General features: G+C 32.7%; 1 protein-coding gene across 1 annotated transcript in view; it reads left to right on the forward strand.

Moving 5' to 3' along the window:
* Positions 1 to 24,984, forward strand: part of LOC128234618 (zinc transporter 9-like) — a 308,991-nt gene extending 284,007 nt beyond the window's left edge. Inside the window, exons 19-20 of the mRNA XM_052948969.1 lie at positions 19,429 to 19,542; positions 20,400 to 24,984. Of these exons, the coding sequence (XP_052804929.1) occupies positions 19,429 to 19,542; positions 20,400 to 20,444 (159 nt within the window). The 3' untranslated portion in view covers positions 20,445 to 24,984. The remainder of the gene's footprint in view (positions 1 to 19,428; positions 19,543 to 20,399) is intronic.
* Positions 24,985 to 26,866: the final 1,882 nt, after the last annotated feature.

A 26,866-nucleotide genomic window follows, 5' to 3' on the forward strand; every position in this document is an offset into this window, starting at 1 on the left:
ATAATTTAATTGTTTTTCATATATAATAATTGTGTTATTAAACTAAAATTTTACCAAAACCCCTGTTTGTGATAAGTATATTAACAAAAATATACATAGCATATAAGATGTTCTATACACAACTCAATTTTCAAAAAAGAGTGGAAAAAATCATAGCTTTTATCCTCAGTTGATGTATTTAAGTATAATTTACATTGCAAGTAATAAATGGTGCTTAAAAGTCAAATATCTTAAAGCTATCAAAGAAACTTTAATAAAAAAGATTCAGTTACAACCCTTTTGCGCAAAATGTATTTAGAAATATCTTCAATTTTTCAGGCAAAACAGTTGTAACTGACTGTTACAACCCTTTTGCGCAAAAATAAATTTAGAAAATTCCTCAATTTTTTGTGCAAAAGGGTTGTAACTGACTGTTTAACAAATATCTCTTTAAGAAATTGAATGCAATGTGTTATTGTGATTTATTCATGAAAAGTACACAAAATTAAAACTATAATTAAAAAACAAAGTGAAAATGATAGGAACTAGGAAAATAAATCAGTTTTTATGCTCTCCTGAACAATTTTCAAAATGTCAGTTACAACCGTTTTGCGCTAAGCCCGCGATCGCGGGCTTAGCGCAAAACGGTTGTAACTGACTTTTTTTCCAAAAGTGATATTTTCATATTTTTTAACCTATTTTACAAGCCTCCATAATATCCCAAAAATTAGCTCTGTAATCTAAGGATAAATGTAAATAAAGCCATATTTGTCAAAAGGTTGTATCTGAAAATGGCAATTTATTTTTGTGCAAAACGGTTGTAACTGCACTTACAACCGTTTTGCACAGAAAACTTTGAATCAATAAACCATTAGGATGGGATGTAACTCCAATATCATGATGACATCATTGATGACATCATGATTATTAACATTGTTTTTGAGGAGAGACAGTCATATTGATGAAAAATGATTTGTTTTTAAAATAAACTTCCAATAAAATGAAAAAATGCATGTTTAAACATCACAATTACGAACAATATCTCATGTTTTATTCCTTTAGTCATATTTATTCATAATTAATAATGTGTACGATATATTGTCCATAAGATAAAAAAGTCATATATTTAGGAAAAAGAATTGAAAAATTTGATATTATTTTTAGGCTCTTGCTTAAGAAAAAAATAAGATAAGGAAAGTTTAAAATTAAATATCCCTATTTAGAGTTCGGACATGATTTTAAAACAGGAAAAGAATGTGCGTGTTTTACAATATTGTTTCTCTTAGTAGTTTTTATTTGTAATGATTTATTATCTATTCATATTTAGTGGGCTTTTTATGGTAAAATGAGTTTGCATATTAAAATTTCATATTTTGGCAATATTGACATGTTTTGTACACAGAATCATAACTTTTATAAACTAATGAAAAACAAAGGCAATTGATCTAATGATTAAGGTACATCATTATTGGTGAAAACACTAATTAATTCCCCTACAAATTCTAGAAGAATGTTATATGCTTTAACTTGATTGAATGATCTTCAATAGCAAAGAAGTAGATCTATTGAAGACATTTCAACATTCGTGAGTTCTGAAGTTTGAATTCGTGCTGATGTGAACTAAATCATATGGATGTAATTTTGATATTCATGAGCTATATAGTTTCAAGCCATTGCGGTGTTTATGACTAGCGAAGATCTAGTGATGTCATTTTCATATTCAACAACTCTGGTGTTTGAAGTCATGCTGATGATTTTTACTAGGAATTCAGAATAGATCTATTCATCATTTGGATATTCATGAACTCTGTAGTCGAGTTCATGCTGGTGTTTATAAATTTCGAGAAGTACCTATGTACTATGTCAAGTAATTCTGATATTCATGAGCTATACAGTTTGAAGTCATGCTGGTGTGTTCATGACTAGCGAAGACGTAACTCAATTTAAGTCATTTTGGTATTCATAAGCTATGTCAGTTAAGCCATGCTGGTGTTTCTAACTGACTGGGTAGGCAGTATGAATAGTTGTAAAATAGTAGGTAGATGGTGTCATCAGTGTCATGGTTGTGGTTACACACCACCATTGTTTTTCCCTATATAATTCAATGTAAAATTATAATTTTTAGACAACATTTAAAGGCATTTCGAGCGAATGCAGGCTATGATAACCACATATATTCTTAAAGTACAAGCTTTAAATTACATTTTAAGCCAATAAAAAAGGGGGCTCAAGTTATTCCTAAGAAAAATCACTCCACTTGAAAAACAAACTCTAAAAATTGCACCGTCCGCCATGACAGTTCTTCCAAAATGACCTTTCAACTATAGGGCAGCGGTTTATGCTTTAATCTCTACTCTAAATGATAAATCAAGCAAGAATAGATACTTAAGGTATAAAAGTTTCAGGAATAATGATAGTTTTGATTTACAGTGTATTGAGCATGTGAAAACATATCTATCAATCATAAGAACATTTTTTTTTATTGAGAATTTTCCACACAACGGAAGTACATATGACGTAATGGTGACGTCATTCCTATAACTAAACCCGTCCCTGTATTTTTTATGAAAAACACTTTCGATTAGTCCTTCATACATAAATACACCCAAAGCTAGCTCAATCTGATAGTCTGTGTCAGGTTTTCCAGTTTCACTGCCTGTCACCCAAGTGCCTGTGCGTCTGTATTTTCTAAGGCGTTTTGGCCCAAAATGCCATTCTTTGAGGTTTTTCAACTGAACCTTGACTCAAATGGCATTCTAAGCATCAAATGGGGCAGTTCTTCACATCTTTGCACACATTTCAAGTTCTCGCAGTCAAATTTTCACAAAATTTGGACATTTTCAGTGCTCGTAAGATTGCAGACGACTCATTTTTAAAAAAAAAATAGGCGAAAGTTGTGAAAACCAGAAAATAGCATATTTTGATCAACCGGACAAGATAAATGCATTTAATTGTGAAAATTTGCCAGAAATAGTGAAATGCAATACATTTCTTACCAAAAATAACACTTTTTAAACAAAGCAGTTTGGTCCCTTTTAGGTTACACACCACCATTGTTTTTCCCTATATAATTCAATATAAAATTATAATTTTTAGACAACATTTAAAGGCATTTCGAGCGAATGCAGGCTATGATAACCACATATATTCTTAAAGTACAAGCTTTAAATTACATTTTAAGCCAATAAAAAAGGGGAGTCAAGTTATTCCTAAGAAAAATCACTCCACTTGAAAAACAAACTCTAAAAATTGCACCGTCCGCCATGACAGTTCTTCCAAAATGACCTTTCAACTATAGGGCAGCGGTTTATGCTTTAATCTCTACTCTAAATGATAAATCAAGCAAGAATAGATACTTAAGGTATAAAAGTTTCAGGAATAATGATAGTTTTGATTTACAGTGTATTGAGCATGTGAAAACATATCTATCAATCATAAGAACATTTTTTTTTATTGAGAATTTTCCACACAACGGAAGTACATATGACGTAATGGTGACGTCATTCCTATAACTAAACCCGTCCCTGTATTTTTTATGAAAAACACTTTCGATTAGTCCTTCATACATAAATACACCCAAAGCTAGCTCAATCTGATAGTCTGTGTCAGGTTTTCCAGTTTCACTGCCTGTCACCCAAGTGCCTGTGCGTCTGTATTTTCTAAGGCGTTTTGGCCCAAAATGCCATTCTTTGAGGTTTTTCAACTGAACCTTGACTCAAATGGCATTCTAAGCATCAAATGGGGCAGTTCTTCACATCTTTGCACACATTTCAAGTTCTCGCAGTCAAATTTTCACAAAATTTGGACATTTTCAGTGCTCGTAAGATTGCAGACGACTCATTTTTAAAAAAAAAATAGGCGAAAGTTGTGAAAACCAGAAAATAGCATATTTTGATCAACCGGACAAGATAAATGCATTTAATTGTGAAAATTTGCCAGAAATAGTGAAATGCAATACATTTCTTACCAAAAATAACACTTTTTAAACAAAGCAGTTTGGTCCCTTTTAGGTTACACACCACCATTGTTTTTCCCTATATAATTCAATATAAAATTATAATTTTTAGACAACATTTAAAGGCATTTCGAGCGAATGCAGGCTATGATAACCACATATATTCTTAAAGTACAAGCTTTAAATTACATTTTAAGCCAATAAAAAAGGGGAGTCAAGTTATTCCTAAGAAAAATCACTCCACTTGAAAAACAAACTCTAAAAATTGCACCGTCCGCCATGACAGTTCTTCCAAAATGACCTTTCAACTATAGGGCAGCGGTTTATGCTTTAATCTCTACTCTAAATGATAAATCAAGCATGAATAGATACTTAAGGTATAAAAGTTTCAGGAATAATGATAGTTTTGATTTACAGTGTATTGAGCATGTGAAAACATATCTATCAATCATAAGAACATTTTTTTTTATTGAGAATTTTCCACACAACGGAAGTACATATGACGTAATGGTGACGTCATTCCTTGTCATGCTGGTTACTACTGGTCAATACTACAAGTAACTACTGGATAAGAAATAGATAGAAAAAGATAAGATGGAAGTCGTTCTAATACTCATGAAGTAAGTAAATGGAAATCATGTTGGGGTTAATGATTGTTTTTGAGTGGATTGAAGTTATTCTGAACTTCATAAGCCAATTAGATGGAAATCATACTGGGGTTAATGATTGGTTCAAGAGAAGATAAAAGTTATTCTAATATTGATGAGCCAAGTAGATGGAAATCATGCTGGGGTTAATGATTTGTTTAAGAGTAGATAAAAGTCATTCTGATATTTATGAGCAAAGTAGATGGAAAAGATGCGGGGGTTAATGATTTGTTTTAGAGTAGATGAAAAGTATTCTGATATTCATGAGCCAAGTAGATGGAAAACATGCTGGGGTTAATGATTTGTTTAAGAGTAGATGGAAAGTATTCTGATATTCATGAGCCAAGTAGATGCGGAAATCATGCTGGGGTTAATGATTTGTTTAAGAGTAGGTAGAAGTCATTCTGATATTCATGAGCCAACTTGATGGAAATCATGCAGGGGTTAATTATTTGAGAAGATTGAAGACATGAGCCAAGTAAAGGGAAATTATTCAGATATTCATGAGCCAAGTAGATGGAAATCATGCTGGGGTTAATGATTTGTTTCGAGAAGATTGAAGACATTTTGATATGCATGAGCCAGGTAGAATGAAATTGTGTTGGGGTTAATGATTTGTTTAAGAGTAGATGGAAGTTATTCTGATATTCATGAGCCAAGTGGATAAAATCATGCTAAGGTTAATAATTTGTTTAGAGTAGATGTAAATCATCTTGGGGTTAATGACCTAATTAGGAGATGAAAGGCTTTCTGAATATCATGAGCCAAGATGATGGGAATTGTGCTAGGGTTAATGATTTGTTTAGAGTACCAGATGGAAGTAATTCTGATATTTATGAGCTAACATGAAAATTGTGCTGGGGTTGATGATATGTTTAAAAGTAGATGGAAAGTATTCTGATATTCATAAGTCAAGCAGATGGAAATCATGCTGGGGTTAATAATTTCTTTGGAGTAGATGGAAGTAATTCTGATATTCATGAGCCATTTACCAGATGGAAATCATGCTGGGTTGAAAAGATTTGTTTAGAGTTGATGGTAGTCGTTCTGATATCCATGAGCCATGTCGATGGTAATCATGCTGGTGTTAATAGTTTGTTTAAAGTAGATTGAAGTCATTCTGATATTCATAAGCCAAGTAGATGGAAATCATGCTGTGGTTAATAATTTATTTTGAGTAGATGGAAGTAATTCTGATATTCATGAGCTAACACGGAAATTGTGCTGGGGTTGATGATTTGTTTAAGAGTAGATGGAAAGTATTCTGATATTCATAAGCCAAGAAGAAGGAAATCATGCTGGCGTTAATAATTTCTTTCGAGTAGACCAAAGTAATTCTGATCTTCATGAGCTAACACGGAAATTGTGCTGGGGTTGATGATTTGTTTGAGAGTAGATGGAAAGAATTCTGATATTCATAAGCCAAGTAGATGGAAATCATGCTTAGGTTAATAATTTCTTTCGAGTAGACCAAAGTAATTCTGATCTTCATGAGCTAACACGGAAATTGTGCTGGGGTTGATGATTTGTTTAAGAGTAGATGGAAAGTATTCTGATATTCATGAGCCGAGAAGAAGGAAATCATGCTGTGGTTAATAATTTCTTTCGAGTAGACCAAAGTAATTCTGATCTTCATGAGCTAACACGGAAATTGTGCTGGGGTTGATGATTTGTTTAAGAGTAGATGGGAAGTATTCTGATATTCATAAGCCAAGTAGATGGAAATCATGCTTAGGTTAATAATTTCTTTCGAGTAGACCAAAGTAATTCTGATCTTCTTGAGCTAACACGGAAATTGTGCTGGGGTTGATGATTTGTTTAAGATTAGATGGAAAGTATTCTGATATTCATAAGCCAAGAAGAAGGAAATCATGCTGGGGTTAATAATTTCTTTCGAGTAAACCGAAGTAATTCTGATATTCATGAGCCATTTAGATGGAAATCATGCTAGGGTTAAGGATTTGTTAAAAGTAGATGGAAAGTTTCTGATATTCATGAGCCAAGTAGCTGGAAATCATAATGGGGTTAATGATTTGTTTAGATGGAAAGTTTCTGATATTCATGAGCCAAGTAGCTGGAAATCATGCTGGGGTTAATGATTTGTTTAGATGGAAAGTTTCTGATATTCATGGGGGAAGGAGATGTAATTTGTGATGAGTAAAGCAGTACTGGAAGATAGAAGTCTGATATTTATGAGCTTTGGAAATATCTTACCCCTTAAATGATTTCATCGGGATATGATGTTTTGGTACCAGATTTGGTCGTTGTCAATTTTAAAATAGCTTTCATTTATTATCTATGATTGTGCTAAATGATTATTTAAATTTCAAGTTCTTGTATATTTTGTACACAATGATGGTCATTATAAGAGCTGATGTCATTAGTATACTATGGTGATTTGTAAAAATGTTTCTTGATATCATTTTAACTTAAAAACTAGAAATAAGAAATATACATGCATATCATTATTAGTTAATGAAATTGATATTCACTTCACAATTGTATTAACAAAATGCTGTTATTCATCATTAACAGTTTAAATTAAGCTGATTATTAACTTAAAATATGATGTTCAAGATGATTGCAGTATATATTGTTGTTGTTTAAATAGATTAATTATTTAATTGTCTTTCATATATAATAATTTAATTGTTTTTCATATATAATAATTGTGTTATTAAACTAAAATTTTACCAAAACCCCTGTTTGTGATAAGTATATTAACAAAAATATACATAGCATATAAGATGTTCTATACACAACTCAATTTTCAAAAAAGAGTGGAAAAAATCATAGCTTTTATCCTCAGTTGATGTATTTAAGTATAATTTACATTGCAAGTAATAAATGGTGCTTAAAAGTCAAATATCTTAAAGCTATCAAAGAAACTTTAATAAAAAAGATTCAGTTACAACCCTTTTGCGCAAAATGTATTTAGAAATATCTTCAATTTTTCAGGCAAAACAGTTGTAACTGACTGTTACAACCCTTTTGCGCAAAAATAAATTTAGAAAATTCCTCAATTTTTTGTGCAAAAGGGTTGTAACTGACTGTTTAACAAATATCTCTTTAAGAAATTGAATGCAATGTGTTATTGTGATTTATTCATGAAAAGTACACAAAATTAAAACTATAATTAAAAAACAAAGTGAAAATGATAGGAACTAGGAAAATAAATCAGTTTTTATGCTCTCCTGAACAATTTTCAAAATGTCAGTTACAACCGTTTTGCGCTAAGCCCGCGATCGCGGGCTTAGCGCAAAACGGTTGTAACTGACTTTTTTTCCAAAAGTGATATTTTCATATTTTTTAACCTATTTTACAAGCCTCCATAATATCCCAAAAATTAGCTCTGTAATCTAAGGATAAATGTAAATAAAGCCATATTTGTCAAAAGGTTGTATCTGAAAATGGCAATTTATTTTTGTGCAAAACGGTTGTAACTGCACTTACAACCGTTTTGCACAGAAAACTTTGAATCAATAAACCATTAGGATGGGATGTAACTCCAATATCATGATGACATCATTGATGACATCATGATTATTAACATTGTTTTTGAGGAGAGACAGTCATATTGATGAAAAATGATTTGTTTTTAAAATAAACTTCCAATAAAATGAAAAAATGCATGTTTAAACATCACAATTACGAACAATATCTCATGTTTTATTCCTTTAGTCATATTTATTCATAATTAATAATGTGTACGATATATTGTCCATAAGATAAAAAAGTCATATATTTAGGAAAAAGAATTGAAAAATTTGATATTATTTTTAGGCTCTTGCTTAAGAAAAAAATAAGATAAGGAAAGTTTAAAATTAAATATCCCTATTTAGAGTTCGGACATGATTTTAAAACAGGAAAAGAATGTGCGTGTTTTACAATATTGTTTCTCTTAGTAGTTTTTATTTGTAATGATTTATTATCTATTCATATTTAGTGGGCTTTTTATGGTAAAATGAGTTTGCATATTAAAATTTCATATTTTGGCAATATTGACATGTTTTGTACACAGAATCATAACTTTTATAAACTAATGAAAAACAAAGGCAATTGATCTAATGATTAAGGTACATCATTATTGGTGAAAACACTAATTAATTCCCCTACAAATTCTAGAAGAATGTTATATGCTTTAACTTGATTGAATGATCTTCAATAGCAAAGAAGTAGATCTATTGAAGACATTTCAACATTCGTGAGTTCTGAAGTTTGAATTCGTGCTGATGTGAACTAAATCATATGGATGTAATTTTGATATTCATGAGCTATATAGTTTCAAGCCATTGCGGTGTTTATGACTAGCGAAGATCTAGTGATGTCATTTTCATATTCAACAACTCTGGTGTTTGAAGTCATGCTGATGATTTTTACTAGGAATTCAGAATAGATCTATTCATCATTTGGATATTCATGAACTCTGTAGTCGAGTTCATGCTGGTGTTTATAAATTTCGAGAAGTACCTATGTACTATGTCAAGTAATTCTGATATTCATGAGCTATACAGTTTGAAGTCATGCTGGTGTGTTCATGACTAGCGAAGACGTAACTCAATTTAAGTCATTTTGGTATTCATAAGCTATGTCAGTTAAGCCATGCTGGTGTTTCTAACTGACTGGGTAGGCAGTATGAATAGTTGTAAAATAGTAGGTAGATGGTGTCATCAGTGTCATGGTTGTGGTTACACACCACCATTGTTTTTCCCTATATAATTCAATGTAAAATTATAATTTTTAGACAACATTTAAAGGCATTTCGAGCGAATGCAGGCTATGATAACCACATATATTCTTAAAGTACAAGCTTTAAATTACATTTTAAGCCAATAAAAAAGGGGGCTCAAGTTATTCCTAAGAAAAATCACTCCACTTGAAAAACAAACTCTAAAAATTGCACCGTCCGCCATGACAGTTCTTCCAAAATGACCTTTCAACTATAGGGCAGCGGTTTATGCTTTAATCTCTACTCTAAATGATAAATCAAGCAAGAATAGATACTTAAGGTATAAAAGTTTCAGGAATAATGATAGTTTTGATTTACAGTGTATTGAGCATGTGAAAACATATCTATCAATCATAAGAACATTTTTTTTTATTGAGAATTTTCCACACAACGGAAGTACATATGACGTAATGGTGACGTCATTCCTATAACTAAACCCGTCCCTGTATTTTTTATGAAAAACACTTTCGATTAGTCCTTCATACATAAATACACCCAAAGCTAGCTCAATCTGATAGTCTGTGTCAGGTTTTCCAGTTTCACTGCCTGTCACCCAAGTGCCTGTGCGTCTGTATTTTCTAAGGCGTTTTGGCCCAAAATGCCATTCTTTGAGGTTTTTCAACTGAACCTTGACTCAAATGGCATTCTAAGCATCAAATGGGGCAGTTCTTCACATCTTTGCACACATTTCAAGTTCTCGCAGTCAAATTTTCACAAAATTTGGACATTTTCAGTGCTCGTAAGATTGCAGACGACTCATTTTTAAAAAAAAAATAGGCGAAAGTTGTGAAAACCAGAAAATAGCATATTTTGATCAACCGGACAAGATAAATGCATTTAATTGTGAAAATTTGCCAGAAATAGTGAAATGCAATACATTTCTTACCAAAAATAACACTTTTTAAACAAAGCAGTTTGGTCCCTTTTAGGTTACACACCACCATTGTTTTTCCCTATATAATTCAATATAAAATTATAATTTTTAGACAACATTTAAAGGCATTTCGAGCGAATGCAGGCTATGATAACCACATATATTCTTAAAGTACAAGCTTTAAATTACATTTTAAGCCAATAAAAAAGGGGAGTCAAGTTATTCCTAAGAAAAATCACTCCACTTGAAAAACAAACTCTAAAAATTGCACCGTCCGCCATGACAGTTCTTCCAAAATGACCTTTCAACTATAGGGCAGCGGTTTATGCTTTAATCTCTACTCTAAATGATAAATCAAGCAAGAATAGATACTTAAGGTATAAAAGTTTCAGGAATAATGATAGTTTTGATTTACAGTGTATTGAGCATGTGAAAACATATCTATCAATCATAAGAACATTTTTTTTTATTGAGAATTTTCCACACAACGGAAGTACATATGACGTAATGGTGACGTCATTCCTATAACTAAACCCGTCCCTGTATTTTTTATGAAAAACACTTTCGATTAGTCCTTCATACATAAATACACCCAAAGCTAGCTCAATCTGATAGTCTGTGTCAGGTTTTCCAGTTTCACTGCCTGTCACCCAAGTGCCTGTGCGTCTGTATTTTCTAAGGCGTTTTGGCCCAAAATGCCATTCTTTGAGGTTTTTCAACTGAACCTTGACTCAAATGGCATTCTAAGCATCAAATGGGGCAGTTCTTCACATCTTTGCACACATTTCAAGTTCTCGCAGTCAAATTTTCACAAAATTTGGACATTTTCAGTGCTCGTAAGATTGCAGACGACTCATTTTTAAAAAAAAAATAGGCGAAAGTTGTGAAAACCAGAAAATAGCATATTTTGATCAACCGGACAAGATAAATGCATTTAATTGTGAAAATTTGCCAGAAATAGTGAAATGCAATACATTTCTTACCAAAAATAACACTTTTTAAACAAAGCAGTTTGGTCCCTTTTAGGTTACACACCACCATTGTTTTTCCCTATATAATTCAATATAAAATTATAATTTTTAGACAACATTTAAAGGCATTTCGAGCGAATGCAGGCTATGATAACCACATATATTCTTAAAGTACAAGCTTTAAATTACATTTTAAGCCAATAAAAAAGGGGAGTCAAGTTATTCCTAAGAAAAATCACTCCACTTGAAAAACAAACTCTAAAAATTGCACCGTCCGCCATGACAGTTCTTCCAAAATGACCTTTCAACTATAGGGCAGCGGTTTATGCTTTAATCTCTACTCTAAATGATAAATCAAGCAAGAATAGATACTTAAGGTATAAAAGTTTCAGGAATAATGATAGTTTTGATTTACAGTGTATTGAGCATGTGAAAACATATCTATCAATCATAAGAACATTTTTTTTTATTGAGAATTTTCCACACAACGGAAGTACATATGACGTAATGGTGACGTCATTCCTTGTCATGCTGGTTACTACTGGTCAATACTACAAGTAACTACTGGATAAGAAATAGATAGAAAAAGATAAGATGGAAGTCGTTCTAATACTCATGAAGTAAGTAAATGGAAATCATGTTGGGGTTAATGATTGTTTTCGAGTGGATGGAAGTTATTCTGAAATACATGAGCCAATTAGATGGAAAACATGCTGGGGTTAATGATTTGTTTAAGAGTAGATGGAAAGTATTCTGATATTCATGAGCCAAGTAGATGGAAATCATGCTGGGGTTAATGATTTGTTTAAGAGTAGATAAAAGTCATTCTGATATTTATGAGCAAAGTAGATGGAAAAGATGCGGGGGTTAATGATTTGTTTTAGAGTAGATGAAAAGTATTCTGATATTCATGAGCCAAGTAGATGGAAAACATGCTGGGGTTAATGATTTGTTTAAGAGTAGATGGAAAGTATTCTGATATTCATGAGCCAAGTAGATGCGGAAATCATGCTGGGGTTAATGATTTGTTTAAGAGTAGGTAGAAGTCATTCTGATATTCATGAGCCAACTTGATGGAAATCATGCAGGGGTTAATTATTTGAGAAGATTGAAGACATGAGCCAAGTAAAGGGAAATTATTCAGATATTCATGAGCCAAGTAGATGGAAATCATGCTGGGGTTAATGATTTGTTTCGAGAAGATTGAAGACATTTTGATATGCATGAGCCAGGTAGAATGAAATTGTGTTGGGGTTAATGATTTGTTTAAGAGTAGATGGAAGTTATTCTGATATTCATGAGCCAAGTGGATAAAATCATGCTAAGGTTAATAATTTGTTTAGAGTAGATGTAAATCATCTTGGGGTTAATGACCTAATTAGGAGATGAAAGGCTTTCTGAATATCATGAGCCAAGATGATGGGAATTGTGCTAGGGTTAATGATTTGTTTAGAGTACCAGATGGAAGTAATTCTGATATTTATGAGCTAACATGAAAATTGTGCTGGGGTTGATGATATGTTTAAAAGTAGATGGAAAGTATTCTGATATTCATAAGTCAAGCAGATGGAAATCATGCTGGGGTTAATAATTTCTTTGGAGTAGATGGAAGTAATTCTGATATTCATGAGCCATTTACCAGATGGAAATCATGCTGGGTTGAAAAGATTTGTTTAGAGTTGATGGTAGTCGTTCTGATATCCATGAGCCATGTCGATGGTAATCATGCTGGTGTTAATAGTTTGTTTAAAGTAGTTTGAAGTCATTCTGATATTCATAAGCCAAGTAGATGGAAATCATGCTGTGGTTAATAATTTCTTTTGAGAAGATGGAAGTAATTCTGATATTCATGAGCTAACACGGAAATTGTGCTGGGGTTGATGATTTGTTTAAGAGTAGATGGAAAGTATTCTGATATTCATAAGCCAAGAAGAAGGAAATCATGCTTGGGTTTATAATTTCTTTCGAGTAGACCAAAGTAATTCTGATCTTCATGAGCTAACACGGAAATTGTGCTGGGGTTGATGATTTGTTTAAGAGTAGATGGAAAGTATTCTGATATTCATAAGCCAAGTAGATGGAAATCATGCTTAGGTTAATAATTTCTTTCGAGTAGACCAAAGTAATTCTGATCTTCATGAGCTAACACGGAAATTGTGCTGGGGTTGATGATTTGTTTAAGAGTAGATGGAAAGTATTCTGATATTCATGAGCCGAGAAGAAGGAAATCATGCTGTGGTTAATAATTTCTTTCGAGTAGACCAAAGTAATTCTGATCTTCATGAGCTAACACGGAAATTGTGCTGGGGTTGATGATTTGTTTAAGAGTAGATGGGAAGTATTCTGATATTCATAAGCCAAGTAGATGGAAATCATGCTTAGGTTAATAATTTCTTTCGAGTAGACCAAAGTAATTCTGATCTTCTTGAGCTAACACGGAAATTGTGCTGGGGTTGATGATTTGTTTAAGATTAGATGGAAAGTATTCTGATATTCATAAGCCAAGAAGAAGGAAATCATGCTGGGGTTAATAATTTCTTTCGAGTAAACCGAAGTAATTCTGATATTCATGAGCCATTTAGATGGAAATCATGCTAGGGTTAAGGATTTGTTAAAAGTAGATGGAAAGTTTCTGATATTCATGAGCCAAGTAGCTGGAAATCATAATGGGGTTAATGATTTGTTTAGATGGAAAGTTTCTGATATTCATGAGCCAAGTAGCTGGAAATCATGCTGGGGTTAATGATTTGTTTAGATGGAAAGTTTCTGATATTCATGGGGGAAGGAGATGTAATTTGTGATGAGTAAAGCAGTACTGGAAGATAGAAGTCTGATATTTATGAGCTTTGGAAATATCTTACCCCTTAAATGATTTCATCGGGATATGATGTTTTGGTACCAGATTTGGTCGTTGTCAATTTTAAAATAGCTTTCATTTATTATCTATGATTGTGCTAAATGATTATTTAAATTTCAAGTTCTTGTATATTTTGAACACCATGATGGTCATTATAAGAGCTGATGTCATTAGTATGCTATGGTGATTTGTAAAAATGTTTCTTGATATCATTTTATAACTTAAAAACTAGATATAAGAAATATACATGCATATCTTAATTAGTTAATGAAATTGCTATTCACTTCACAATTGTATTAACAAAATGCTGTTATTCATCAATAACAGGTTGAATTAAAGCTGATTATTAACTTAAAATATGATGTTCAAGATAATTTCAGTATATATTGTTGTTGTTGTTGTTTAAATAAATTAATTATTTAATTGTCTTTCATATATAATAATTTAATTGTTTTTCATATATAATAATTGTGTTATTAAACTAAAATTTTACCCAAACCCCTGTTTGTGTTAGGTATATTAACAAAAATATACATAGCATATAAGATGTTCTATACACAACTCAATTTTCAAAAAAGAGTGGAAACAATCATAGCTCTTATCCTCAGTTGATGTATTTAAGTATAATTTACATTACAAGTAATAAATGGTACTTAAAAGTCAAATATCTTAAAGCTATCAAAGAAATTTTAATAAAAAAAGATTCAGTTACAACCCTTTTGCGCAAAATGTATTTAAAAATATCTTCAATTTTTCAGGCAAAACAGTTGTAACTGACTGTTACAACCCTTTTGCGCGAAAATAAATTTAGAAAATTCCTCAATTTTATGTGCAAAACGGTTGTAACTGACTGTTTTACAAATATCTCTTTTAAAAATTGAATGCAAGGTGTTATTGTGATTTATTCAGGAAAAGTACACAAAATTAAAACTATAATTAAAAAACAAGTTGAAAATGATAGGAACTAGGAAAATAAATCAGTTTTTATGCTCTCCTGAACAATTTTGCAGGGGTTAATGATTTGTTTAGATGGAAAGTTTCTGATATTCATGAGCCAAGTAGCTGGAAATCATGCTGGGGTTAATGATTTGTTTAGATGGAAAGTTTCTGATATTCATGGGGGAAGGAGATGTAATTTGTGATGAGTAAAGCAGTACTGGAAGATAGAAGTCTGATATTTATGAGCTTTGGAAATATCTTACCCCTTAAATGATTTCATCGGGATATGATGTTTTGGTACCAGATTTGGTCGTTGTCAATTTTAAAATAGCTTTCATTTATTATCTATGATTGTGCTAAATGATTATTTAAATTTCAAGTTCTTGTATATTTTGAACACCATGATGGTCATTATAAGAGCTGATGTCATTAGTATGCTATGGTGATTTGTAAAAATGTTTCTTGATATCATTTTATAACTTAAAAACTAGATATAAGAAATATACATGCATATCTTAATTAGTTAATGAAATTGCTATTCACTTCACAATTGTATTAACAAAATGCTGTTATTCATCAATAACAGGTTGAATTAAAGCTGATTATTAACTTAATATATGATGTTCAAGATAATTTCAGTATATATTGTTGTTGTTGTTGTTTAAATAAATTAATTATTTAATTGTCTTTCATATATAATAATTTAATTGTTTTTTATTTATAATAAATGTGATATTAAACTAAAATTTTACCCAAACCCCTGTTTGTGTTAGGTATATTAACAAAAATATACATAGCATATAAGATGTTCTATACACAACTCAATTTTCAAAAAAGAGTGGAAACAATCATAGCTCTTATCCTCAGTTGATGTATTTAAGTATAATTTACATTACAAGTAATAAATGGTACTTAAAAGTCAAATATCTTAAAGCTATCAAAGAAATTTTAATAAAAAAAGATTCAGTTACAACCCTTTTGCGCAAAATGTATTTAAAAATATCTTCAATTTTTCAGGCAAAACAGTTGTAACTGACTGTTACAACCCTTTTGCGCGAAAATAAATTTAGAAAATTCCTCAATTTTATGTGCAAAACGGTTGTAACTGACTGTTTTACAAATATCTCTTTTAAAAATTGAATGCAAGGTGTTATTGTGATTTATTCAGGAAAAGTACACAAAATTAAAACTATAATTAAAAAACAAGGTGAAAATGATAGGAACTAGGAAAATACCGTAAATCAGTTTTTATGCTCTCCTGAACAATTTTCAAAATGTCAGTTACAACCGTTTTGCGCTAAGCCCGCGAAATATCAATATTAAGGTCATCCGAGGACAATATTGATATTTTTTTGCAATACTCTACACTTGGTCCAAATTTCATTGCTGTAGCTTCAGCTTGTCATGCATGGGCAGATCTAGCTGGTTTTCGAAAAGAACCAAGCTCTAATGGATATCAAAATACTGTACAAGTTTCATCAAGATACAATCAAAACTGAAGGCTGTATCATGTTAACAAGGAATTGTTTACTGACATACTGATTTTTTTTACTATCAAGGCCCATAATCTAAGCATGCATGGGCGGATATGGCTGGTTTTCAAAAGGAATCGAGCTCTTATGGATATGTAGATACTGTACAAGTTTCATCGAGATACAATCAAAACTGAAGGCTGTATCATGTTAACGAGCAATTGTTTACTGACACACTGATTTATTTATACTATCAAGGCCCATAATCTCGGCATGCATGGGCGGTTCTGGCTGGTTTTCGAAAGGAACCGAGCTCTAATTGATATGTAGATACTGTACAGGTTTCATCAAGATACAATCAAAACTGAAGGCTGTATCGTGTTAACATGAATTGTTTACAGACGCATGGACGCACATACTACGTAAACATGACCATCGCATAAGCTCTTCTGGCCTTTGGCCAGTAGAGCTAAAAATAAGAAGTAGGCTTACAGGTCACAGTCAAGGTCGTCCAACCACAACATTGTTATTTATTTACAGAATTGTGAACATGGTCAAATAATTTTTGCTGTAGTTTCAAAAATAAGACAGTAGGTCAAAAAGGGTTGGACCTAATTTGACCCAAATGGCGTAATTTGCTCAATCTTGGTAGAGGACCACTATATGATGCTCATAGCAAAATATTAAAGGTCTGGGCTCTGAGGTGTCAGATGAGAAGATTTTCGATAAGTCCACAGGAAACCTCATGGCATAGCAAGTTTTGACCCGAGAGGCGTAATTTGATTGTCACAAGCAATAGTGTTAGACACAGGAATGACAGACAGCACACCTTCCAATAAAATACATAACGGCTATAAACTATAAGGATTTGATAAAACAACACTATGAACAGCCTACAGTAGCATTATCTGAATATCCATCCAACACAACATGACTTCCATTCTTTTCATGGGAGTTAAAGTCTTGTTTATATAAGGTGTATTCACTAACCACATAAAAAATAAGATTGTAAATTACAATAGTCTACATGAAGTTCAATGGAAAAGTCTGATTATAAGTATCTATCATATTTTTCTGGTACGGATAGAAAAATCCAACCCGAGGGCACCCGCGTAAGCCGGTAACGAGGCTTGCAGAGTTACCAGTCTTGCAGCGTGCCCAAGGATTGGAATTTTCGATTCCGGACCTGAAAAACATGATTGATATTTTTTCTTGCATACCTAAAATTATGAATTTGTTGAAAAATTTACGTAAAAAACGCACTTTTGTGCATCTCACCAAAAAGCATGGCGACATTGTGTACTGACGTCATAAAGCGCAGTTATTTTAAATCACTATTGACGTCAAATAGTTCCTTTAAAAATCGCTTTTACGATTTTGAATTTTAATTAAAAGTATTGTATACTTATATTTGATTCCACTTTATTGAAATTGCATAATATACTTTTCATAAACCTTACAACAAAAGAAATAAGAAGTGGCGCGTTGTTGCGCATGACTCATCTTACATGGGGGGTGTAAGACAGGTTTTTCCAGCTCACATGTCCGGTATGCAAGAATATTAAATTCATGATTGGGTAAAAAAAAATATTCTAGAAAATAAAGAGATATAATATTTCCTAATTAATAAACCTATAAAAAGAACAATTATTACCTTAAAGGTGACTCATTTGAAAATTAATAAAATATAACATATAATCCCTTGTTACTAAAAATAGACAGTGCACTCTTCAACAGAAAGGGAGACCATATAGCAGGATTTGCTGACCTTGCTTTAAGAGTAAACTATACATAACTATTAAGATTTTAAGAAACACACAGGGGCATAATTCGAACAAACTTGGTAGACTACTAGACAATGTTTCATACCAAATATCTAAGCTCTAGGCCTAATGGTTTTTGTCAAGAAAAGTTTTGTAGTTATTCCTTAATGTTGCCATGGCAACCAGAATTTTGCATAAAATTCATTTCTTTGAACAATTTTAAAAGCACAGCAACCAAGTATCATTCCTGTGAAGTTTCATTAATATTGTCCAAGTGGTTTAGGAGAAGATAACATTTATAAGCAATTATTATTCCCTGGACGCCGGACGCCAGGCATAGACCGATCACAATAAAGAGAGGCGTTCTCTTTGGATGGTCCATCTCCAGATTGTTTAAAATAAAATGGTTCTTTGTAGGACTTTGGTTGCCATGGCGACCTTAAGGAAAAGCTTTGAAAATATTTTCCTCAGAAACCACTGATTTCAAAATATTATTTCACAAAAATGTGCCTAAGGTGGTCCTTTATCAAATTCCTTTAAGCCATGTTAGTTTGTTAAAAACTTGGCCAATGGGCAGGGCTAGTTTTCACTATATGACTATAGAAACTTTAAAAATATTTTTCTCCGAAAAAGAGCCCCTGATTTCGAAATAATTTCACAGAAACATGTTTATTATCAAATTCCTTCAAGCCATGTTGGTTTGTTTAAAACATGGCTGACGGGGCAGGGCTAGTTTTCACAATATGACTTTAGAAACTTTGAAAATCTTTTCCTCAGAACCACTGGCCTGATTTCCATAAACCAGTTAATTTCACAGAAATGTTCCTTCAAATGCCTTCAATCTATGTTGGTTCCTAAAAAACTTGACCAAAATCTTTTTCTCAGAACCACTGGCCTGATTTCCATATACCAGGGCTTGTTTTCACTATGTTACTCTATGGAAAACTTTCATTTTTTTCCCCTCAAAAGCCACAGGCCAGAATTCAAAATAATATCAGAGAAATGTTCCTAAGGTGACCCTTTATCAAAAAATTTATTCAGGTCATGTTGGTTCATAAGCAACATATTTTTTGTAAATCCATATTAATTGTGAAATCTAAATACTATTTTCATTGTCTGACCTAATAAGAGTGAGAGTCCTTTAAAAATCTTATACAACAACATTTCAGAAAATGTTCATGAACTATAGACTCAGGGAAATAACCCAGTATCCACCATTTTGTTGTTGTTTTTTCTTATCAGAATCTGAAGTCCCTCCGTACAGTGGATGAACTTGATGTTTTTCACCAAGAGTTTGGCTGCTTCTTGTATGAGCAGATCGTGTACCACGTGGACCGGCTGGAGAAGGAAATCAAGGTATCAATTCTTAACAAAAACTTGCAAGGATTGCCTATTAATTTTGGGCTACAAAATCTATTATGTATTAAATTAGACAAGCACAGTTGTAAAAAACTATGAAATCATTTGATGATACTGCATACCACAGTTTAAAATTCTATCAATATAACTATGCATAATTAGTTATGGGTTAATACATGGCAGAGACAGGTTTTTGTGTGATAATTAGCACAAGTTTCTCATAATGTAGTTGTGCAACGTTATGAGCAAGGGGCCAATTATCACACAATGGCCTGGCGTTGTAATTTGTTTTGACTCTTCAGTACAAACATTTTTTTCTTTTTACTAGTTTACTAGAATTTTTTTTTTGAAAGTTTTAAAATACCTGCACAACCACCCTATAAAGTAAGGGTGATTATTGATCACTATCAAAATTACCCTAAAGCATTTGTCTCCCTTTATCAGTTAAGATAATCATAATGTTTGAATAGATCAATGAAATGTGATTCTAAAATGTGATTATATACTGCACCCAATTATTTTGCTGGTAGCTGTTTCACTTTAAAATCAGAATTACATTCACATGCGAAAACCCTGTACTAATTTGTTATTATATACAAGGGGGCGATATACATGTAGGTTTGCAAAGGTCAGTGGTCAAACAATCAGATAAAAGGTAATAACCTATATTGTTTTCGTGGTCAGTAGGTCAGGGTCAACAAACACTCTGGTGAAAACTTTGTCAGCACAATTACAGGGAATGGTTTTACCTAGGACCATCACAATTCATTGGTTGACCAAGACTAGTAGATGACCCCTATTGATCAACAGTCTTATAAAATTAGAATTATGTTAGAGAACATCTTTTGTTTTAGAAAAAGTTTCCAGAAGTTCGTCACATCGACATTGAGCCAAGCTGAGGTGCTGCCTTCAGATTGCATTTATCTGGACAACTGGGCCAAGCAGAGACTCCGACAAAATGTTCCAAATATCTGGACAAGTGTACTGTTGACATTTTCCCTGTTATCATCTATCAAGCACAGTGAACATCACTGATAGTTGTTTTATCATAATACGTTTGCAGGTTTTTCCTGGAAAAAAAGTTGATGTTTTGCCCAGAGCCTTAGTGGCATTATCTGCGCTGTCATTCACAAACTTTAGACTTGGGCATAAATAATCAAAAAAGTATTCATTGGATGCAAACATGACTGCATCTTGAATGGTTTGTCAAAATTCACCTTTTCCATTTGAAAAAAACCCTCTTACATTTGTTTTTTCAACTGTTCCAAGGTGGTCATACCTTGTTCATAGAAAAACTTTTGAAGGGACTTAAACTTAGAACACAGATGATTTAAACTAAGAATACAGATAGAAGGCATATGAGAAAGTGCAGTGCGCAAGAGCTACCATACAAATTTTCAATTTAGTGCTTCACATAATACAAGAAATTAAGTAGATAGCATAGGTTTAGATATACATTTACAATTTTGGTAATATATACTGTAAGCTCTTTCTGACCAGTTATGTTATATAAAATCATGATTTTGAGTTAAAGTTAGCCTTAACATTGAAGTTGTTGTACAAAAGGAATAAATAGATTATGTATACACAATAGATATAATCATTGATTGTTTAACTTTAAACATCACACACAGTTGTAGTGTTATTCTTATCCATATTTTACCCTATCAACACACTCATAAGGAACATATTTTTCTGCGTTTAAAGAACCTCTTATATTGATGAGTATTCATCTTACACTCACTAAGATATTGAGATTTTGCAAAATGCTGATGCATGGCTTTAATTAAGTGTCCATAACTCTGTATCCTCTTTCACACACCCAACAGTTTCTCCCATTGTTTGTTTTGATTTTCGTAATTTTTAATTTGATGATGAAGGGAAGGAGTAGATTACAACCAGAGCCATCACAGTAGTAATAAGGACTCCAAATGATAGCATATTTGAAAGGGTGTTCAATTTGAAGGCATGGTATTTAATAAACAAGAAATACCATTGATGCAAAGCATTTAGGGGGCCATGAAGTAGTTTGTAAAACAAACAAATTATAGGTGATGTACTTTTAGCCAGATTTTTCAACAAAAAAAATACAAGTCAAAGAATGGCCAAAACCGGATTCTGTGTGTCTGTAAACAATTGCTTGTGAACACGATACAGTCTTCAGTTTTGATTGTATCTCGATGAAACTTGTACAGTATTTAGATATCCATTAAAGCTCGGTTCCTTTTGAAAACCAGCCAGATCCACCCATGCAAGCCTAGACCATGAGTCTAAAAGGATAAAAAAAATGCTATTTTTAGCTAAGTCTATTTTTAGCCAATTCTGCATGAGCGAAGTCTATTGTTAGCCAAGTTTACATGTAAAGTCACAATTGCTTGTGAATGTTTGTTCAAATTATGCCCCTGGGGTCATTACTGGCCACGCCCATGGGTTCACAGGTTTGGTATAGTTAAATTGGGAAATGTTGAAAACCTTTTTGTCTGAAACAGCTATGCAGACCCTTGCTATTCTGAACAAGGCTTAATTTAGTGGTCCACTACCGTGGTTGTTCAAATTATGCCCCTTGGGTCAATATTGGCACTGCCCCGGGGTTCACAAGTTTCCTAGAGACTTATTTAAGAAATATTTTCAAAATCTTTTTGTTTCAAACCACAAGGCCCATACCTTTGATATTTGTTGTGGAGCTTCATATGATGACTGTCTAGCAAAACATTTGAAATTTTGCCCCTTGGTGAACTTTATATTTGTTGGCTATTACTCATACATACATGCTCTGGATTGAAAATGACCACAAGAGCCATGCCAGTAGAGCATTGGCCCTGTTGGGCCTCTTGTTATTCAAATGTTATGAAACTGTCAGATTATTTGTCTGCATTTTGTCTTGAACATTTGTGCATATGGATCACCTCATGTCAGGTGAAATCTTTGGATATATTTTCCTATGTCATAAAGTCAGTAGTTTTTATCCAATTGTCATGAAACTTTGTCAGAATACTTGTCTGCATGTTGTCTTCAAATGCTTATGAGTATGGGTCACCTTAGGTCAAAAACTAGGCCACTACAATGTAGGTCAAATATGAGGAAATGTTTTCCTTGTGTAATCAATTAAAAAAAATCAGAACTTTTGCAGTTGTCTGATTTTCAGGAAATAATAATTTGGATAAAAAATCATTTCAATTTTTTTTTCAGAAAAGTCTGTCAACAATATAAATTTGCTTTTGTGTCTAAATGCCCCAGACTACCCAATTAATAATGTTTATGGTTTCTTGATTGTATATTTTCAAACAAGAAAAATATTCAATAAAATCATGAAAATTAAAGTGCTTAAAACATTGAATGGCTTATGGCCTGCAACATTTTGTAAGTATAGGCATGTAATTGTAAAACATAATTATTAACGTCAACATCACAAGATAGTATATGTTGCTCATAATTTCCTTCACGAAAACATTTAGAGCTTAATGTTGATTCTCAATAAGATCATGAATTATAAGTCACTTGAAATGTGGAATACGTCAAATAATTACTTAGAAGGTATTGAGTAATTCCCAATATCATATAAAACTTTATCTGGAGCTTTAGTTTCATAAACATTGCACTGCCATGGATAAAAAATAAAGGATTTTTTTTGTAAAATCTAATCTACACTTCAAACTTGACTTAAGTGTTTTTAATTTACTACCAGGGTATGCCAGCTAAACCAAATGCATCCCAACAAAATGCATTGGACATACTAGCTAGGTTTATGTTTTAGGCTTCTTTCTACAACGCCAAATACCTTTATCAAATCACCCACATACTATCGCCCACATATTTTTAATTCCCTGTATGTTTAATGTACATGTACCTTAATATGTCACACGTGGACAAAATGAACAGATTTATATCAGTTGTTTTAAGACTATCTGCGCATGCGCCCAGTTAGTCTTAAGACCGCAAAATCCAAAGAACTACTTCTATTCATGTCGTTTTAACCCATTTTTTTGTCTTAATGCGCTCTATGTTTAGCAGATTGAGGACGAAATCATAAAAATAGATTAGTTGTATTGCGGTCCGAGTATGAGTTCTTGCTTGTTCGGCTATTTCCGCGCTGTATTTCTTATCCCGGCGTTTTATTTTTAGCAGTATATAACTATTTATAGATCGTTATATTTATCAGATTAATGTGGGTCAAAATAATGGAGGCTCTGGTAGGAAGGTAACATACTGGTATTCACTCTGAGTTAAGCCCAAGATGTTCTAGAAATTATTACCGACCGCAAGTGTCTCATCGCCTGCAGTGTTTGTTATTATATAAATTGTGTGTGACCTTGAAGCACGCTTATTTGTAATGGTGTATTTTTGATATTACTTTTATGAGATAAGAAACAAAAATGATTATCTGAAATTCAGTAGTTGTATCTCAGGTTTCGCGTTGCTTATGCTTCAAATACTATGCGTTGCCTGCTATACAATAACAAAATACTATTCATTCTAAGATGTTTTCATTTTTTGCGTAAAAGCTTCGTTCCGGCATAGTTTTGGACATTATGATTTCAATTTATTCTAGCACACATGCCCTGATACGACAGTGAGTTATGCATACGTTTGATGAAGCAGAGTAGTTCGGATTTAACCTGTAAAACATCCAAAGAGTGCGAAGCATTCATAACAGCACTAGTATTTCTACACCGATACTTACATAAAACATAAATAACATTTATTTATCAATAAAACTTGAAAAAGCACAATCATATTCTCATTCTTAGAACAGACAGTTTCTGATAATCTAAAAATAGTTTCAACTACATTAACTGACCGATTTTCTAAAAATAGTTTCTACATACATTAACTGACCACATGTTTGTCCTCACCACGGGAAAATGACCATCTGATAAGCTCTGCATTTTGATAGGAATTACTGCTAAAGTTGCTCGTAAAAATAAAATCATTTTCCTTAAACAATTAGAACGTGTATGTTCATAAAACTTGCCTAACGTATGATATCTAATCAAAGTACCGATAGAAGCGATTAAAAGGGGCATGCATTCTAATTTTACATACATGGGGATACGTAGACTGAAGTGATGAGCTGTGCATTTTGAATGAAATTATTGCTGATGTAGTTTGTAAAAATAATGATTTTTCCTTAAACAAAACGTGTATGTTCATAAAACGAAATGATATATATGATGTATTGTATTTTCCTATCGTATGATATTTTATCAAAGCAACGAAAACCCTTTAGAAACGATTGATAGGGGCATGCATTGTAACATTAAATACATGGGGGTGGGGATTTACGACGATTGAAGCAACATTTACATAAACAAAATGATACAAGACGCCATAAAATAGATATACATGTAGATATGTTTGTTTCCTCGCCCAGTGTGTTCACTTTTATCTATGTGCCCTTCACCCATTCCCATACGGTTCAAATAAAATTTGCAACTCTCACATATTTGCCCGCAGATAGTCTTTCAGCGCCTCGCGCTTTGATTTAAATACGCATATGCATTATTCTTAACTACAATGTACATGTAGATATTGTTGGTCCGCAGCAGAAGCAAAATCTAAACACAGGTAAATAATACATGTATTTATTTGATTCAGAATGCGTTCATTTTGAAACTATTTGCGAATTCTGTTCTTTAAATTGCGTTCTATAACTCGCTGATATTACAAAAATTGCTTTTTGTACAATTTGAATTGCGTTATATTATGCAAAACTCAGCTTATTCTAACTAAATTAACCGCATTACATAGATTGAAAACTCATTACAGCGCTATTTATAGCAAGCTAATTAATATGCAGAACGCAGTCCGTAGCTATTAGAGCAGATTGTTTACTAGCTATTTTCGATGTTAATGTAAATTACGTCCGTGACCACCACTGTTTAAACCGCGCTGTGCACGCATTAATTCGCCAAAAGTTAAAATGTTGATCTGCCGATGCGATTTCCAAGATACGGTTATGAGGCTGTAGACAACTTTTAAAAAAACAACACTTGAAATCAGCCAATTTCTGCGTAAATATCTACAAACCAGTGATATATAAGACTGCTAACAAAAAATCAGATCGCAGATTTTCATATTTAAGTTAAAAAAAGAAGATGTTTTATGCATTTTCCTTAAACTGTTAGTAACACTTTGAGCCATAAAAGATTACTTTTCGAACATAAATATGAAAATCTGCGATCTGATCTTTTGTCAGTAGTCATATATCACTGGTTTCCATGCATTTCTGCATACGTTAGCTCCTTCCAAAAAAATGTTCAGTCTGTGAAAGTGCAGCTTTAAAAATCAATATGTAAGAATTACAATTCCAGCAAAAATGCCATAAAAAATCTACAAACCCTTCCACCAAGGTCATTGTCTGATACACTATTTCAAGCATAAACTCATTGTTGAGTTCTGGATTTCTGTACTAAACACCATTTGTCTGTGAATATTATTACAAAAAGCAGGAAGCAACTAGAGATTGTTTTGTTTTGTTTTTTGACAAAAGCGCTTCTCTCCCCGTGTGGTCGTAGCTGTAAAAAAATAAATGATGGACATGCAATTTGTAATTTTGGACTGGAGACGAACCAACGGTGTTTGGTTTATTCATCCATATTAAAAAGCGACCTTGACGGTGACATTGACCTTTGAACTTCTGATCTCAAAATCAATAGGAGTCATCTACTAGTCATGACCAACTAGCATACCAAGTATGAAGTTCCTCGGTACAAGCGTTCTTTAGTTATTAGCAGAAACTGTTTTTAAGCTTAAGGTCACCGCCAACATATCGTTATTTACCTGAAGGTAACCTTGACGTTTGACTTTTTGATCTCAAAATTAGTAGGGGCCATCTACTAGTCATAAACAACTAGAATACCAAGTATGAAGTTCGTGGACCCAAAGGATCTTTAGTTATTGAGCGGAAACCGTTTCTTCACCTCAAGGTCACGGCAACCTTGACCTTCGACCTAGTGATCTCAAAATCAATAGGATTCATCTACTAGCCATAACCAACTAGCATACCAAGTATGAAGTTCCTGGGAGCATGCGTTCTTTAGTTATTGAGCAGAAACCGTTTCTTCACCTCAAGGTCATGGTGACCTTGACCTTTGACCTTCTGATCTCAAAATCATAAGGAGGGCTCTACGAGTCATGACCAACTAGCATACCAAGTATAAAGTTCCTGGGTACAAGCGTTCTTTAGTTATTGAGCAGAAACCAGTTAAAAGCTAAAGGTCACCGCCAACATACCGTTTTTTTTACCTGAAAGTAACCTTGACCTTTGACCTTTTGATCTCAAAATCAATAGGGGTCATCTACTAGTCATGAACAACTAGCA

Source organism: Mya arenaria, chromosome 5 (assembly GCF_026914265.1).
Source record: "Mya arenaria isolate MELC-2E11 chromosome 5, ASM2691426v1".
NCBI lineage: Eukaryota > Metazoa > Mollusca > Bivalvia > Myida > Myidae > Mya > Mya arenaria.